Source organism: Microcaecilia unicolor, chromosome 7 (genome assembly GCF_901765095.1).
Source record: "Microcaecilia unicolor chromosome 7, aMicUni1.1, whole genome shotgun sequence".
Taxonomy (NCBI): Eukaryota; Metazoa; Chordata; class Amphibia; order Gymnophiona; family Siphonopidae; genus Microcaecilia; species Microcaecilia unicolor.
In genome coordinates this window covers 125244477-125263717 of record NC_044037.1, presented here as the reverse complement: position 1 = coordinate 125263717, position 19241 = coordinate 125244477, and the positions used below count along the sequence as shown (strand labels likewise).

The 19241-nt window shown below is 44.4% G+C and overlaps 1 protein-coding gene across 1 annotated transcript in view; it reads left to right on the top strand.

Moving 5' to 3' along the window:
• Positions 1–19241, top strand: part of PELO (pelota mRNA surveillance and ribosome rescue factor) — a 368678-nt gene that overhangs the window by 104789 nt on the left and 244648 nt on the right. Inside the window, 1 exon segment of the mRNA XM_030210814.1 lies at positions 12147–12193. Coding sequence (XP_030066674.1) covers positions 12147–12193 — 47 coding nt within the window.

Below are 19241 nucleotides of genomic sequence, written 5' to 3'. Positions count from 1 at the left end.
AGTGCCTCCCCTCCCAAGTCCCTATTATCCAGCAGCGCCTCCCCAGTCTACCTTTAAATAAGCACCTCTCTTCTCTAGTGGTAGGCGGCAGCAGAGGTGTATCTGGACTACGGCGGGGGGGGGGCAGAGCCAGAGTGAGGGGGCACATTTTAGCCCCCCCCCCGCCATTGCCGGACCCCCCGCCGCCAACTGTGACCCCCCCCCCCCCCCGCCGCCGACCCTCTCCACCCCTCCTCCCGCTGCCAACCCTCCCCCGCTGCCGTCGCCTACCTTTGCTGGCGGGGGACCCCAACCCCCGCCAGCCGAGGTCCTTCCGTTGCAAAGCTGGCGGGGGACCCCAACCCCCGCCAGCCAAGATCCTCTCTTCTTCCGTTGCAAAGCTGGCGTGGGACCCCAACCCCCGCCGGCCGAAGTCCTCTCTTCCGTTGCAGCAAAGCTTCCTTCAGTTTCAAATTCTGCAATGGTGGTGGCGATAATATGAGCTGTTCAAGTTGAAACCATATAGGTGTGTACTCTTTGTCAACAGTGAACCAGTAAAAGCCTTGTTGTGCTATAAATGCTTTATGATATAATAGGAAATCAGGAAATAAGACTCCAACTTTTTCTTTTGGAGCTTTAAGTTTAATTAGAGAGATTCTGGCTGTTTTGGATTTCCAAAGAAATGAGATCAATAATTTTTCTATTTATTTATAGAATGAGGCTTGAAAGAGGACTGGGATCATACTTAGTATAAAGTCTATTTTGGGAGAAACTATCATTTTAATGGTTTCAAGTCTTCCTCGCCAAGAGATGTGTAAGGAATGCCATTTTAGAAGGAGATTCTTAAGAAATTTAATTATATTGTCACCATTGTATTTGATAGTGTCTTGTATTGTATAGTGTAGGTCTATACCAAGATACCTGAGCTTTTTAGAGGACCATACTAAGTTGTAAGGTTGAATTAAATTGGGTACTGCATGTATATTTAGTGGCAGGACTTCTGTTTTAGATTGATTTTGTAGCCAGAAAATGTCGAGAAAGATTGTATAAGGGAAAAGAGTGAAGGTATGGAAGTCGTGGGATTAGAAATGTAGATCAGTATGTCATCTGCATATGCGGAAGTTTTAAAATGTATATTTTGATAAGTTATTCCTGTAATATTAACTTGAGAATTAATAGCTAGTAAAAGTGGTTCCTAAGCTAAATTAAACAAATAGGGAGATAGAGGGCACCCTTGTTATGTACCTCTTCGTAGAAATATATAATCTGATAGGTGATTATAAACAATAATTCTAGCTGTGGGTTTTGCGTATAGGATTTTGATTTTAATTATAAATTTTAGTGGCGCTCCAAACCTTTGAACAATTGAGAATTCACTCAAGGCGGTGTACAGTAAGAATAGATCAAATAATGAGCAATAGACAATTACAGCAGTAAAAATATTCAAACAACAATATAAAGTATGGTATGGTAAACTACTTGCAATGTCAACACAATACGTAATAGAACATTATAATAGCTAGTGAAGGGTAAAGCAAAGATGTCACATATAGATAGATAAGAAAGTAGGAAGAGTTAGAAAGTAAGGTGATTGATTTAAAGAAAGTTGCACATGAGATCAGAGAAATGGTTAAATGTTATCTCAGCTAAGGTAGGAGTGGATAAACATGTATTCCATATCATCAAGCAGATCAATCCATAGACTGGTGGGTTGTGTCCATCTACCAGCGGGTGGACATAGAGAGCAATCTTTTGCCTCTTTATATGTGGTCATGTGCTACCAGGAAATCCTCAGTATTCTCTCTATCTAGCAGGTGTGTGGTCACACGCAGCAGCTCTGGCTTGGTCTCCACGCCTATTTACTTCGGCTTTGTTGAGTACCTGGGGTTGAGGGCTCTTTGTGAGCAAGTGCAAACCTGGTGGTGCCATGTCCCTCCTTTTCTCCCCCTCCCGCTGGCTCCGTTAAACCCCCCCCCCCCCCCATAACAATCTTGACGTAGAAAGGATTTTACTTGCAGCTGCTCACTGGGACACCAATTCGTTGCAGCTCGGAGCAAGAAGCAGGTAATTTTACCTTTTCCTAGTGGGCAGGGGGTTCCCCGAACGTTTCCCTTGTGGATCATGGCGTCGGATGGTAAGGGCGTGAAAAAGCGCTCCCCAGACCGCGATCGCGCGGCTAGTGGGGAGGCGCTGGGATCGGAGGCAGAGAAGCCCTTTTTGGGCGCCCTTCCAGACTTTGCTGATTTAGCCGGTTTTTCCTCCGCGGGGGCATCGGCGGTCTTTCCCGCCTTAGGCGCCCATCCCTCGATGTCCGCCCTTCCGATGTCGGCCGCCCATGCAGCTTGGACGGCCTCTGGTATGGCCAGCTTTGAGTTGGGCGGCGGTAAGAAGATGGCGAAGTTTAAGCGCCATGCTTCCCGCGCAGCTCCTTCACGGAGTGACGCGCTGGTCGCCATTTTGGATGCACAGCGCGCCTCTCCCCCGCTCTATGGAGTGGAGGTTGAGAGTTCCTCTAGGGCTGTGGCCCAGGTTGCAGATGTGCACAAACAGGGGGGTTTCTTTCCCGAGTTTATTTTGTTGCTGCATCAGGCCTTTCAACTGCAAAACGCTGCTCCTGCTCCCCTGTCAGATATGGGGGAAGAGGCTTCCCTGATCAAGCACCCTCGGGTGGATCTTCAGGTCTTGGGGGTCTCCTCTGATGTAGATGAGGGCAGCATTTCTGAGTTCTCCCAAAGGTCCCTTGGGGATTCTTTGGAGGAGGCTGATCCTCGCCCTGATGGGGGAGATGACCCCTCTGCAGGAAAGGCCTGTCGCTCAGTTCTCTTAAGGTCCAGGTAGCGGCTCTAGCTTGCTTCAGGAGTCGCCTGAAGGGTGCTTCCCTGGCTTCTCAGCCAGATGTGGTGCGTTTTCTCAAAGGGGTTAATCACCTTCGCCCTCCTCTGCACTCGATAGTGCCTATGTGGAATCTCAATCTGGTGCTGCGGGCCTTGCAGAAGCCGCCCTTTGAGCCATTATCGCGGCTGTCTCTGAAGGACCTGACGTTGAAAGCGGTCTTTTTGGTGGCAATCGCTTCAGCCAGGAGGGTTTCCAAGCTCCAGGCGCTCTCGTGTAGAGAACCGTTCCTGCGGTTCACGGAGGCAGGAGTGTCTATTCGCCCAGTGCCTTCCTTCCTGCCCAAGATTGTTTTTCGCTTCCATGTGAATCAGCAGCTTTGTCTACCCTTCTTTCGTAGGGAGGATTATCCAGAGGAATATCGTGCTCTCAGATGCCTGGATGTTAGACGAGTTATCATCAGATACTTGGAAGTGACCAACGATTTCCGGAAGTTGGATCACCTGTTTGTGCTGTTCGCGGCCCCCGTAGGGGTCTGCAGGCATCTAAATCTACCGTGGCACGTTGGGTCAAGGAAACGATTGCAGCGGCTTATGTGGCTGCAGGGAAGGTGCCGCCTATCCAGCTGAAGGCTCACTCTATACTAGAGCACAGGCGGCTTCGATGGCAGAGTCCAGGTCCGTTTCTTTGGAGGAGATTTGCAGATCGGTGACTTGGGTGTCGGCTCATACCTTCTCACGGCATTATCGCTTGGACGTGGCAGCACGGGCCGAGGCCCAGTTTGGAGCTTCAGTGTTGCATTCTGGGATTTCCATGTCCCGCCCTGGGTGAGTACTGCTTGGGTACATCCCACCAGTCTATGGATTGATCTGCTTGATGATATGAAAGGTAAAATTATGTATCATACCTGATAATTTTCTTTCCATTAATCATAGCAGATCAATCCATAGTCCCTCCCAGATATCTGTACTGTTTGTTCTAGTTCAGTTATATTATTTCAGGTTCAAGTTTAGACTTCAGTTCCTGTTCAGGAGGAGTTCGAGTTCAAGTTCTTCCACTTGGATTTCCCTGGAGTTGGGACGACTTTGTGTTACAGTGAGCTGCTGCTTCTTTCCCCCCGTTTCGATGGTGGTTGGATTCATAACTAAATTATGCCAGTGCCCCCTCCCGCTTCGTGCGGTAGTAGGGTAGCTTTGTTTCCCTCTCGCTTTGGCGGTGATGGGTTAAGCCAGCTCCTCCCGCGGTTGCAGTAGCAGGACATGCCAGTTCCCCCCGCGTCGGCGGGTGTGGGTGCCCCCCCCCCCCCCCGCGCTTCGGCGGAGTTTGGGTGGCGGAGTGTCCCTTTGTGGGTGTAATTCTCTATGTTTGGTGATTCCTGCGGATGGAGCTTTTTTTTTTTTTTTTTAATTTATTTATTTATTAATATATTTCAATATTTCACTACAAACTGTGAATATGCAATCGGCATTACAATCAGGAAATCCATATAAAGAAAATTCTTTAAGGCCTATTCGTCCACAAATTAAGAAAAATTAGGTTCCAAGAATTCAAAAACATAAGTAGCATAAAGTATTTAAGAAAATAATCTACCAGTTGCTACCTCGGGTTAACGACCCTAGCCTGCTATTTATGGAAGGCATACAACATTCATATCTACTCTAGCATCAAGAAATTCTTTTAACTGTTTTGGGTCCACAAATTGAAACTGTTTACCCTCAAGCAGTAAATTACATATACAAGGAAATCGTAATACAAAATTTATTCCCAATGCCAACGCTCTAGGACGCTGTTCCAAAAAGGCCCTGCGTCTAGTTTCTGTAGGCCTTGAGAGATCTGGAAAAATACGGATCTTTGATCCCATAAACAGATTTTCTAAATGTCTTAAGGAAAGTCTTAATATAGCATTGCGATCAGGCTCCAGGACAAAAGTGACCAGCATAGTAGATCTCTGGGTGATAATTTCCAGTGAACTCTCGAGGAATGAAGTCAGATTCATTCCATCTCCCACTACTGGGGGGTTTCCATCGGCCCCCTTTGGGTTCCAGATGTAATAGGCCCGTGTTATGGGGGGTAACGAGTCCTTATCCATTCCAAGAATGTCCACCATATATTTTTTAACCATTTCAACAGGAGGAATTAAAGGAGATTTAGGGAAGTTAAGAAACCTGAGGTTAAGTCTCCTAGCCTGATTCTCCAAATACTCCATTCGTTTATGCAGAAAATTGTTATCCTTAACCAATGCAGTTTCTAAAGTTCCCATTTCTTGCAACTTGGTATTCACATTTTCCAATTTCGAGGATTGCTGTGCAGACACCTGTGCTTGGAGTAGTGCAGCTTCAGAAAGAGTTTTTATATTGTCAGTATTTTCTTTTAATGTAGTTTGCATAGAGGTTTGAATGTTGTAGACCATGTCCCATAGTGACTCTAGTGTCACAATTGCTGGTCTAACCACGCCACTAGCACCAGGGAGGGATTGAGTTTGAGCCCCAACTTGAGACAATCTAGTAACAATGTCTTGAGGAAGTACCTGTTGTGCTGATTGAATTAGTGCCTCTCTTGGTTGGAGTCCATTCTCTGTCGCTGCAGACCTTCCCTCGAGCAGATTAGATTGAACCCCATCGGTCTCCGTCTCTGCTTGGGCTGTCAGCAACTCCCTTCTGGGCTGAGGCGGAGCAATGCGCTCCACAGGGCTCAGGGAAGCCCCGTTAGCGCTCTCAATCGACGCCGACGCGTCGAGAGCTGCAGAAGGGGTCGAAGTTCCCCGGGGTCCCGGTTGTTGCTTCGGGAATCGCAAGGTCGTCTGCCGCCACGCCAAAGATGCTTCAGGAACCGAGGACTGCTCCTTAACTTTCCCCCTCCGTTTCCCCATCGAAAGGGACGAGGCTACAGAGGTAGCGAAGAGGCTGAACAACGGAGCTGCCACGAAAGCAAACTCAGTTGCGTCCGATCAGAGCGCCATCTTGGAATCCTGCGGATGGAGCTTTGATATCGACTATACTGAGGATTTCCTGGTAGCACATGACCACATATAGAGAGGCAAAGATTGCTCTCTATCTCCACCTGCTGGTAGATGGACACAACCCACCAGTCTATGGATTGATCTGCTATGATTAATGGAAAGAAAATGATCAGGTATGATACGTAATTTTACCCTGCTGCAGTACATGCAGCCCGAGTCACTCCTTGTGTGTGTGAGTGAGTCTAACGAGTTAGTTACTTCTTCCATTAAAGGCCTGGTTGAAGAGCCAAGCTTTCACCTGGATCCAGAAAGTAGAGATAGTCTTGTGTTAAGCGGAGCCTTTCAGGCAGTGCATTCCAGAGTGTGGGGGCTACTCCGGAGAAGGCTCGCTTATGGGTATCACATCATGAAATGTCTTTTGGAGAGGGTGTGGTTAGTGAAAGTCCTTGGGAGGACCTTAGTGTCCTTGGCGGTGTGTGGAGGATCATCCTATTTTTCAGATACTCAGGGCCTTGAAGATCAGACATAGAGTTTTAAATTTAGCCCTGTATTGTACTGGTAGCCAATGAAGTTTTTGCAAAAATGGTGTGATATGGTCACATCGCTTGCAACCTTCTATGAGTCTTGCTGCTGCATTCTGAATCTACTGGAGATGGTGTAGGCCCTTTGTAGTCAGACCATTGTATAGTGCGTTGCAGTAATCCAGTCTTGATGTTATCATGGCATGTACAACTGGGATAAGATTTATCGATGTAAGGAGAGAGGCAGCGTAGCTGTGGCAAATAGTAGAAGCAGCTCTTGAAAGTTGCTTGGATTTGGGGAATCAGAGTAAGTGTTGAATCTAACTATATTCCAAGATTCCTGACTTGTGATTTGAGAGGGAGTTCGTACTTCCAAAAGGGATTTTGATGTCAGGTATGCATCCACTTGTGTTAGGGACCCAGAGAAGCTCGGTTTTACTTGGGTTCAGGCAAAGTTTGTTCTGTTTAGCCCATTCTTGAATTGATGTTAGACAGGTAATCAGTTTATTCAGGGCTGTAGGTAAGTCAGATTCAATGGGTATGAGTAGCAGCACATCATCCGCATAGATGTAGAACTGAGTGTCCATTGACCGAATCAGCTCAGCTAGTGGTTTGAGGTAGATATTGAACAGAATAGGTGACAGTATCGATCCTTGTGGTACCCCGCAGGTCATTGTCCATGGTGGTGATGAGTTGCTGCCAAACATTATGGATTGTTGCCTGTATGATAGGTAGGATCTGAACCAGACAAGTACTGTTCCATTGATACCTGTTTGTCAGTCGTGCTAGCATGATATCATGATCCACAGTGTCAAAAGCTGCTGAGAAGTTAAGCAGTACTAACATCGAGGTGAATCCCTTGTCTTGGTTTCTGTAGGGATATGAGGACCTTTTCTGTACCATAACCGGGTCTGAATCCAGATTTGACATGGATCTAGCCAGTTTTTCTTTTCTAACCAGTCATTAAGTTGAACACAGACTGTTCTATGAGTTTCTCTAGAAATGGGATGTTGGATACTGGCCTGTAACTTTTCAAGTTTGTCCTGATCAAGGTTGTTTTTCTTCAGCAGAGGGCAGACCACTTCCCTTTTTAATGCTGGTGGTAGCTGCCCATTAGAAAGAGGTGTTCATAGTTTTTGTGGCGCCTTCTATGAGGCCCATACTTGCCTGCTGCCCTGTTTTTTGGGATTTGGATTTTTGCTCACACCTTTTTTAGTAGTAGCTCAAGGTGAGTTATATTCAGGTACACTGGATATTTCTCTGTCCCAGGAGGGCTCACAATCTAAGTTTGTACCTGAGGCAATGGAGGGTTAAGTGACTTGCCCAAGATCACAAGGAGCAGCAGCAGGATTTGAATCGGCCACCTCTGGATTTCAAGACCGGTGCTGTAACCACTAGGCCACTCTTCCACTCCTTTGATGGGCAGGGATCGAGGGAACAGGTAGTTGGTCGAAGGTCTCTTAGGATTTTATCAAGGCTCTCCTCTCATTGGGTTAAAAGTGTCCCATATGTCTATAAGGTCAATCTATAAGGTCTCCCCCCAGTTCTGTTGCCCAACGCCTATGGATATGTTAGATCCTTCTATAGTTCCACTTTATTTAGGGGACTTTGAGCTTCAAAAATAGAAATCCACCTTTCAGAAATACCATTGAAGAAATCCCTGACCTTCTGTCCCACCCATTTTCTAAGAGGGTCACTTTCCAGTGTTGCAATGTAATGTTTGACCTGGCAATACTCAAGTCGATTAGCTCAACTAGCCCCTATCTTCTGCTGAAGCTTCTCAGATTCTAAAATTTTCCCTTCCTCATTCAGAAGATGCTCAATGACCCCTTTGCGTCCCAGAGGGCAAATGTGGTATTACCCAATCCTGGGTCAAAAACCACATTACTCCTCAACGTGATCTGATCCATTATAAAAGGATGCCTTCCCAGACATCTTATAAATGTATGCTACTCTTCCCTTAGAGGGCGCAGGAGCAAACTTCTCCTTAACCGTTGTGGAACCTGTGAGTTAGTATTATGTAGTAACAAAAGGAGGTTAAAAGGTGCATAATAAGATTGTTCCAAATTGAGTTGAGTGAATTGGGATTTCCCAAACAGCCAATCTGTGATATGTCAGAGTAAGCAGGCCTAATTTTAGAGGTGAATATCTGGCAATCTCAGCTCCCCTTGAACCCAGTTACTCAATAGCAAAGAAAATTTCAATTTGGGTTTCTTGTTAGCACAACAGAATTTGGAAAAGGTTGGCAGAGACACCTCACCTCTCTCCAACAGGAAGAGCAGCAAAGTTGTAAAAGATGCAGCTGTTTGGTCAGAATTACCATGTGCTTGAGACTAATTCTCCCCAATAGGGAGAAGCGCAAATCTGTCCAACCCAACCCTCCAATCAATGCCTAGTGTTCCCCAACAGCCTAGGGACATTTAACTTCTATAGTGAGGCCACATCCATTGCCAATTGAATCCCCAACTGTGTGAAAGAACCTCCGGCCCACTGCAGAGGAAAGTCTGAGCCTCAATTATGTACTGTCCTCCTGTATGGAGGACAGTAATTCCTCCAGATTCTGCCAGATTTAGGTGGAGCCCTGCAAAATCCCAGTATATGTGTATGTATGTATGTATTTATTTATTCTCTAATGGTTTCTAAAAGGGCTGCTAAGGACTGTTTAGGGTTTGTTATGTACACTAGGATGTCATCTGCAAAAGCTGCCACTTTAAAATATTGGGGGCCCAGCAGTATCCCTGGGATGTCAGGGGACTCCTGAATGTCTCGGAGTAGTGGGTCTTGTTTTAATATGAAGAACAGAGGAGAGAGTGGACCTCCCTGCTTCGTGCCTCTTCGAATAGGAATGGACACTAACTCCATTCTGTTAACCTGGAGTTTTGCATGTGTTGAAGAGTAAAGGTCTTTAATAGCCAAAACAAACCGGCCTGAGAACCTATAGGTGTCCAACATGACGTAGAGAAAGTCCCAATGCACACAATCGAACGCCTTCTCTGCATCAAAGCTTATCAATGTGGGAAGGTATTCCCACCCATTTTGGCTTACAACAATCTACATAAAAACACAGCATGTCAGGGGTCAAACAATTAATGTCCTAGAAGTATAATGGGGAAAAAGCAAAGTGAGGTAAAGTAAAAGAGAGAGAGCAGCGGTGAGTAATGTGACACCGGGGTAAGACAGATCAGAAGGTAGAGATGCCTGGCGGGAGTGATGCATACGCTTTGCCAAATAGAAAGGTCTTGAGGCGCTTTTTGAAAGTAGGGTGATCGTTAGTAAGTTTCACCAGTTTAGGCAGTTCATTCCAGAGATGAGCGCTAGAGTAGGAGAAAGTTGATGCATAGGTGCCCAGATCCACCATACGTTTTTTTGTTTTTTTTTGTGGTCAGCCTGCGGCCTAACAAGCCCCACCTGAGATTCATGGATCAGTACCAGGAAAGACTTGCCTATTTAAAGAAAGCATGGGAGGAAGACTGGAGAGGAGAGAGCATCAGTGGTATTATCTTGGGACAGGATCTAGGATGGATCTGGAGGTGGGATTAGGGGTGGAGCTTGGGTGCCCCCAAACAAAAAGATGTTCCGCTGCCCCTGCTCATCCACACCCTCAGAAATAAAAAACCCTTGTGAGGGAAGCAAGCCAAGGATGATGTTCTGATAAAGTGTACAGTGCACAAACAACTGCTTCTATAGAATATCACAGCAAGAAGCTTACAAATGTGAGCCTCCACCTCCTACCTCTTATCACCTGTAACCAAGAAGGGACCCCAAATCTTTTCCAATGTGAGCACGGTCTTATTATACTGGCAGTCAAAGTTTCTTTCTCACAAATATAATCCAGTTGTGTCAGTGACTTAATCATTGTTTGGCATGCCACTTCTTTCCAACAACTTGCCAAAGTTGGGGGACCTGTATTGAGGGTATGTTGCACCAGCACACTCCGTTCCCATGTAAGATTGGGCATAGGCCTGTTAAAAGACCTTTGGATCTAGAAGTCTCTCACAACTCAGCCAGTGCTGGAGGCACCTCTGTAATTGCTTTATTTTATTGCTTTTTTTTTTTTTTTTAATGAAATTGCAGATCTGTTAGTAATCTGTGACCTATCAATAAAGTTGTCTACTGTTCCAGAAGTTTGGAGGGTGGACATTGTAATGCCAGTTTTTCCAAAGGTTCCAGGTTGTGATCCAGGAAACTACAGACCAGTGAGTCTGATGTTAGTGCAGGGCAAAATGGTAGAAACTATTATAAAGAGCAAAATTACTGAACATATAGGTAGACAGTTAAATGAGACAGTCAATTTGGGCATGGCCAAGGGAAGTCTTGCCTCAGCATTTTTGAAGGTGTGATTAAACATGGATAAAGGTGAAGCACTTAATATGGAGAGGCATATTTTCAAAGCACATAGACTTGCATAGTAACCTATGGAACTTTGCTTTGAAAATGAGCTCCTCGGTCTACTTACATTTTCAGAAAGCTTTTGACAGCATCTCATAAAAGACTCATGAGGAAATTAAGTCATGGGATAGGAGGCAATATCCTGTTGTGGATTGGGAATGGGTTAAAAGATTTAAAAACAGAAAGTAGGCTTAAATGGCCAATCCTCTCAGTCGAGGAAGTGAATAAAGAGTACCACAGGGATCTGTACTGGGAGCGATACCTTTTTTTTTTCCAATTAAAGTTTTTTAGAAAAACATCAATAAAGCATACAAACAGAAAAACAGTACAAAAACGTGCTTGTGTCTCTGAAGATTAGCAGTTAACAGAGTGATCCATATATTGTTTCAGCACCTTCCATTTCTTTGACCAGCTATGAAGATAAGCTTCTCTTCGTACAAAAATATCTTATCCTTTGCTAGAAAGCAAGTGATTCCGATGGATTTCCATATTATGATTTTATAAGTCAGCAGATCATGAATATTTAAAATATCTGAAATGCATTTCCAGACATCTTTCCAATATTGCTGTATATAAGAGTAATATACAGATGGGTAGGAGTACCTATTTAAGTTTTACATGACCAATAAAGTTTTGATGTATCTGTAATCAATTTAGCAATTTTAACCAGGGTCCAAATAGCCGTGTGGTCCAAAAAGTACATAGTTTGTATAATTGAGGCAGATAGTAAAGTTCTAATTACATGGGTCCAAGACAGGATCAAACTCTTATGATCTATTGAGTCACCCAGATACGTTCCCCATACCTTTTCGCCGCCTCTAATGCAACTTCCTGTTTCTAGCAGGGCTGCATGTGGCACAGAGAATGCTCTGGGGATGGCCATAGGTAGCGAGTGTGAATTGCTGCTTCTACTGGCAATTTCTAGGAGTAAAGACAAGGTTGAAGGTAGATGAGGGAGTAGAGTGGAAGAAAAGATAACAGATGACGGGCGGTGGGGATGGAAGTAGGGAGGGGGAGAGCCAATATAAATATTGGCTCAGGGAATCATAGTCCTTTGAGCTGGTTCTGATGTTATCTTGTGTTGTTATCACATTCTGAGCCTGAGTACATTTAAACCACTTTTTTTTATAAACTGGTCTACCAGGAACAGGTACACTGATCCTCTTTACCACAAAGATTCAACTCATACAAGTTCCCATAAGCCCTAGAGCAAGAATAGTTGACAACCACACATAGAGAGTAATAAAGTTGTCTCTTAAGGGTTGGGTCTCTGACTCTCACAGCAGAGCCACAGTCTGCTCCTTTGTATCAAGCTTACTTTGATCAGTTACCTCTAGTGAATTAGGGTGCAAATTTCTGGTCTCCCAATTAGGTCAACATCCATCAACAACAGATATTAACATACTTTTGTTGTCAGGTCTCTGTATTTGACCAAATTTGTAACTTCTGTTCTCTTCTTTCTCTAGAGGTGCTGTCTGACCCCTCTGTCACCAGTCGCTTGGCTGATACCAAGGTTGGTAGCCCTTTTTCCATTAAACCAACATTTGAATAGATTTAGCTATCAGAAAGAGTCTGGAGTTAACAGAGCCCTGATATTTTTCAGTCAAGCCTGCTTGTGTAATTAAGTGAGCATAATTATTCATTTAATTTTGCTAGTACTTCTGCCTTAATTGAAATTCAGTAGGCAGCTGCTTTGTGATGAGTGGCCATAGGGAGGCAGCAATGCTTTATTAAAGACAGAAAATGTTATTGTTATTACTAATCTTTTTCTATACTGCACTGTCTTCAGAACTGTTATGAGACTTGCTAAGACACATTTATACAGGGATATTGTGAGTGCTACAAAATAGAGGGAGAGACAGGGACTATTATGTTGGGTTGGGAGGACAGTTCTTGCCCAAGGAACCTGGCCACAATTTGAGTGTTTTGGAACTGGAGATGCTTCAAAATGGCATAGGTTGGGCACTCCAAGGATGTTTCCATAACTGGATACCTAACAAATGAGGCTAAGCATGCACCTCTTTTTATCTTAATCTCTCTAGATATTAAAACTGGGTAAGGAAAGGGGTGGCGTTAATTTTCCAGATTTTAAACTTGGCCACTGCCACTACATGGTTTACCAATAGCTTTGATGGATAGTACCCAAGGTGGTTGCAGTTGGAAAGGGCTCTAACGAGTCCCTTTCCTTTGAGTAGCTTGGTCACGTCTAAGCTCAAATAGTTGTGCCTCATTTTCCAATTATGCTTGCTACATCAAAGGGTACTACAGTATAAGGCCACATGTTTGACATTGTTTTGGTCTGATATGGGGTCCGTTTTCCTTTGGTTCAATTCTGACTTAAGGATACAAGATAAAGGATTTAGTTGTGATGAATGGCAGGATAGGGGTGTTTAGTAAGTACACCAGCTTTTCTATGGTGATCAATTTAAGCCACTTGAGGCTCTTAGGCAGATGATCAAAAGCCCTGCGCTGTTCCAAACAGCGCCCTAAAAATAGCGCCGGGACAGCACAGGGCTTTTCTGCATCGATGATCAAAGATAATGCATGCAAATCTAAGCAGCGCTATTATCTTTGATTATCATGTTTAAAGTGCGGGAGAATTGTGCCGAGCATGCGCTCAGCACAATCCTCCCGCACTTGTTTGACAGGTCTGGGCTGTCAAAAGCCCAAACCTGTCAAACAGCCTGTCCTGAGGCCCGAACAATGAGGCCCCCCCCCCCCCAAACCCCCAGAAAACGTCGTGGCCGCCGGCGGCCAAACCCTCCCCCCCCCACCCACCGACGGGGGGGGGGGGGGGGGCTGGAGGATCGGTGGGTCTCCAGCCCCCGAAACCCCCAGAAATCGTTGATTGGCCGCCTCCGGCCAAAGGATCTCCTACTGTGATCCATCGACGAGGGGGTGGGTGGGGGCTGGAGGTCCGGTGGACCTCCAGCCCACCCGAAATCCTCCCCCAAGCATTGTCCTTAGATTCCCTGGTGGTCCGTGGTGTGTTGTGACGTCATGCCGGCCCCCTCCCGGCCCCCCTACCTTTTGTTGGAGGAGGGACACAGCCTGCCTGCCTCCCTCCTCTTCCAGTCAGTCGAGGCACAAAATGGTGGCGCCCAGCCCCGCCAATTGCATCCTGGGATGCGCTGGGCGGGGCTATAGACATGTAAGGGACCACCAGGGAATCTAAGGACAACGCTGCGGGGAGGATTTGGGGTGGGCTTGGAAGTCCACCGGACCTCCAGCCCCCACCCCCCCCTCGTCGATGGATCACAGTAGGAGATCCTTTGGCCGGAGGCGGCCAATCAATGATTTCTGGGGGTTTCGGGGGCTGGAGACCCACCGGATATCCAGCCCTCCATGAACATGGGGGGGGGGGGGGCGATCATCGGGGGGGACCGGACCTCTGGCCCCCCGGTCGCGTTTGCCTTGGGGGGGGAAGGGGGACCTGCCAGCATGCAACTGCATGCTGGACAGGGCTCACCATTCCTCCCCAATGATCCGCAAAATCTAACGCCAGCTCGGAGCTGGCGTTGATTTTGCTGCGGCCAGCGACCCAATCTTTGGCGCGCTGGTTGCTGATCATTGGGGATGAATGCGTTAAGCACCAATTAGCATGCATTTGCAAGCTAATTGCGCTAGAAGCCCTGTTTAGCATGCATTTGCATGCTACTTGCGCTGAGAGCCCTCGAGTGCACTGTTTCAGGCGCTCGAGGGCTCTGATCATGGATTGGCTGCAAACTCTGGCGCTAGTATGGCGTTAACAGCCTCTAGCACCAGAGTTTGCTTATTAGTAAGGAGCGTAATTTACAGTATAAGCATTATTATCAGTGGCTGCAACTGAGTAGATGTTTGGTCTCTGAGCCTGACCACTGAGTTAAGTGATTTTTATGTTGCTTTGCAGCATATTTGTTTGATTGTATAAGTATGGTTTGTTATTATTACATTCTGGTTTTTTAATGGTAGCCGCTTAGGTTTCAGTGGGTTATACGTTTTTAAGATAAAATAAATAGATTTTGCCTAAGCAGGCATCTAATGTATATAAAAGGGCAAAGCTCGGTTGTGGATATGCATGTCATACTCTTAAGAAGGTTTGGGAGTGCGATTTGGAGGGGCCCTTCTGCATTTTTAACTAGAGTCTGCAGACCATCAGCAGCAGCCATTCAGTGTTTGTGTTATGTAGCCCATTGGGCTTTGTGGACCCCTTCAAATATCACAAAATTGACTGTTAGTGGCTTTAATAGATGTTGATCTTGTGGGTCTGCTGTGGGTACTTTTGTCTTACATATTGTATGCTTGTGTGAATTTGAAGAAGTTTTGGGTTCCGTTGTGGGAGTGGATTTGTAGTGTGTTAGAAATTCGGTTTGATTTGACTTATAAAATAGTTATTTGGAGGTCAGTTGCTTTATCTGCTTTGATCTGATAAAGTTAGGTGGTATATCAAGTTTAATAAAACATAAATCATAAACATATCTAATAGGTAAAGAGAAGGATAGATTGTTTGATGTACTTATGACCACAGCAATACAGACCATATTGTCTGATTGAAAGAATAATACTTCTTTGTCCATGAATGTTTGGTGGAGTATTGTATGTCTAGCTAGAAAGTATGAGGAGGCTGCTACGATTAAAAGATGGAGCTTCTCAATGTTTAAAAAAGTTTGAGCTCTTTATAGATTTGTATTCTCAAACTGTTAAGGTATAACTTTGAATGAAATCTCAGCTTATTTTGTAATATGTGACAAAGTTTGTGTAACCTAGGGTTGTTGGGGTTGTATTGTTTTCTTCGTTAATAAAGAGATTGAATTAAAAAATAATAAAGTAGACATCTACTTTTCTTTATAGAATATTAGTACAAGTGGGAGAAAACACACCTACGTTTAAGATATGGTTGGTGTAAATACTTGTGCTTAGATGTAAGCCAGAATTCGGTAAATTGGAGAACACTATAAACTATGTGCATATTTGTGTGCTCTGCCCATACTCCACCCATGTGCATGCCCCCATCAAAGTACTGCCATCAACACATGGCATGAAGAAAGTGACATCACTCACTTGAATGAACTTGAGCTGAGCGAGCTCCAATCCAGGACCCAATGAAAATGTATAAAAAGCATCCCTAACTCATTTGATAGTGCTCGGAGGTACAGGTATAGGTCTCTGAACACAGGCAGAATCTGAGGTGATGGCAGCTACCTGAAGAAGAATGGTAGATTTGCAAGAGTTCAGATTTGGTAATGGTGACAGGGCTGCACCAGAGAGTGGCGAACTAGTGCCTGAGAACTGCAGGGAAGTAGCAAGAAGGCCATGCTGCCATGTGACAAGCTACTGCTGAAGGAGAGTGAAGCACCCAAAACCTGAGGGGATTTTTTTTTTTTTTTTTTTTGTCGTTTGGAGATTTAAAGGGAGATGTGGAATGAGTTAGTGGTTATGGATGGAGAACTAAAGGAATGCGCTGGGTAAAACCAACACGTTTATTTTTTCTCGTCCTTTTTAATTACTCTTCCCATCCTCTCACACTGTGATTGTAATTTCTTTTCTAATAATCTTTCTCCTCTTTTTCTTTTCTGTTCTTTTTTTAATTATAAGCAGCCTAGTGGCATATTGTGCATTATATGGTGGTATATCAAGTTTTCTAAAATAAATAAAAACACTTGAGGTTATGGAGGCATGAGTGAAGGAGCAAGGAGAAGAGGTGGGTGGTATGTATACACAGCCTATATAAACCGGACATGGTGGAGCTTCAGGAGAATTTGAGAATAGAATAAGGAGTAATTTACATCTTCGCGACATCCCAGAAATGGACTCCTATAAAAATTGCAAAGCAGTTGCAAAACAGATCTGTTCAGCAGTACTTAGCACAACAATGGAGGAGGCAACAATGGAGATCAAGTTGGACCATACCCATAGAGCACTGGAAAAGCTATTCAGTAACAAACTGAGGGACATTGCCACCTGTGTTCATGAGTAGGAAATTGCAGAGATACTTTGGCAGATGAGGGCAGTGAACTGGGAACAGCATGAAGTGTTTGTTATGCCAGACCTAGCAGGGGTTATGCTGCAGATTGAATTTTGTGAAGTTACTGCTGAGTATCAAAAAAAATAGAGATACAGGTGAATCTTTCCCTTCAAGCTTGTATACACTGTGGGTGGCATGCACAAAATGGTGCAAATAATTGAAGAGGCTTGGAGTTCCATGAATGACTTGGGGTTTGAAGCCTTGGACGAGCTGAGAGAAGGGAGAAATCTGGAGGAAGTAGTTGGAAGTAAATGGCAGAAGGTGACAAGCGTCAATCGCGAAAGACCTCGGAGGACAGTGAGAGTGTGGGGAGCCACAAGAGAGGTCTAGTGTGAGGGAGGAAGAATGTTGTTAACAGTGGACACTACTGCAGAGTGAAAAACAGGGGATAATGTCTCGGGTGATGTGAGGGTGCTGACTCCCAAGGTGGACTCTAGCATCAGGTAACTATGATTTGGATTATTCTTTCCAATGTGCATCACCTTGCATTTCTCCACATTAAATTTCATCTGCCATTTGGATGCCTAGTCTTCTAATCTCCTAAGTTCTTCCTGCAATATTTCACAGTCCACAACTTGAATAGTTTTGTGTCATCTGCAAATTGAATCACCTTACTCGTCGCCCTGATTTCCATATCATTTATAAATATGTTAAATATCACCAGTTCCAGTAATGATCCCTGTGGCACTCCACTATTCACCCTCCTCCATTGAGAGAAATGACCATTTAACTCTGTCCTTTGTTTTCTGTCCAATAGCCAATTTATAATCCACACCAGAACCTTGCCTTCTTTCCCATGACTCTTTATTTTTCTCAGGAGTCTCTCATAAGGAACTTCATCAAAAGCTTTCTAAAAAATCTAGATACACTACTACATCAACCGGCTCACTTTTATCCACATGTTTATTAACGCCTTCAAAGATGTAAGCAAATTGGTGAGGCAAGACTTCCCTTGGCTGAACCCATGCTGACTCTGTCCCATTAAACCATGTTTGTCTGTGTGTTCCGTAATTTTATTCTTTATAATAGTTTCCGCTCTTTTTCCTGGCACTGACATCAGGCTTACTTGTCTGTAATTTCCTGGATCCCTTTTTAAAAATTGGTGTGACAGGTTATAATGACAGGTTACATATTACTAACAGTGGATCAGCAATTTCATGCTTGAGTTCTTTGAGTACCCTTGGATATATGCCATCTGGTCCAGATGATTTACTGCTCTTTAATTTGTTGATTTGGCTCAGTAAATCTTCCAGGTTCACCAAGATTTCTTTCAGTTCCTCTGCATCATCACCCTTGAAAACTATTTCCAGTACAGGCAGATCTCTTACATCTTTTACCGTAAAGACCGAACTAAAGAATTTATTCAGTTTCTCTGCTATGGCTTTGACCTCCCTGAGTGCCCCTTTTGCTCCTTTGTGATGGAACGATCCCACGGATTTTCTCGCAAGGCTTTCTACTTCTGATGTACTTGAAAAAGTTGTTACTGTGAGTTTTATCCTGTGCAGCAAGTTTCTTTTCATATTCTCTTTTAGCCTTCTTTATTAATGCTGTGTGAGAGATGAAAGGAAAGACATGGGGGAGCGGAAGGTGCCACTGAGGGGAGACAGTGGGGTGCTTTTGGGGGGAGTGTTTATAAGGAGATGGGAAGGGGTCCTCAGGGAAGGTGATGTTTATTTCCTCTCTTGTCCTGATGGCTAACTTAGGGGAAAAAACTCCCCACAAAGAGTGGAAAGAACACAAAGGTCCTATGAAGTAGACAGTCAAACAACAAGGAGTGGGAACTGAATCAAGTTCTTCAAAAACAGATTCTGGACTCTAAAATGAAAGGTATTTATTTAAGCTGACTTGACATGACACCATGTTTCGGCACATATATGTCTGCCTCAGGAGTTATATAACTCAAAAACAGATACATATATAAGATGACTACATAAATCTTAAAATCATACATAATGAAAATGATGTAAGAAATATGAGAAGGATGCGATCAAATTGGAATATGATGAATGAAGTACATATAAAAATTAATAACTGAAGGACAAGTGATAAATTCATGTATAAAAATAAAACAATCATATGAAATAATGAAAAAAATATAAAAACAGATGAGCAGAATACGGTCACATTGGAAAGATGATAAAATATATATAAGGAAAGGAAGTGACGTCAGCTGAAGGAGATGGCAGCTTGATTATTGAGCTCCGCTGTCTTTAGAGCGAAAACAAAGCATCCCCCACGCCGAACCGGCGAAAATACCCTCTATCGCTAGCTAAAACGCGTCGGAGTGATGGCAGCAAAAAAGAAGCTGGTGAAATTTAAATTTACGCAGACAGCTCCAAGCGCTAAAACGGGAGCAGGGTCCCGGTCACGAGGAGCCAAGATGGCGACCGAAGAAAGCAAATCGGACCTAGATCCCGAAGAGCAGATTGAAAATGAAGAAGAGATCAGCAAAAGTGAGTTCATCCGCTGGTTCAAAGATTTGAAAGCAGAGATGGTAACTACAAGACGCAGTATACAAACTGCAGTGGCTGAGTTACGTGGAGAAGTCAAAGAGATT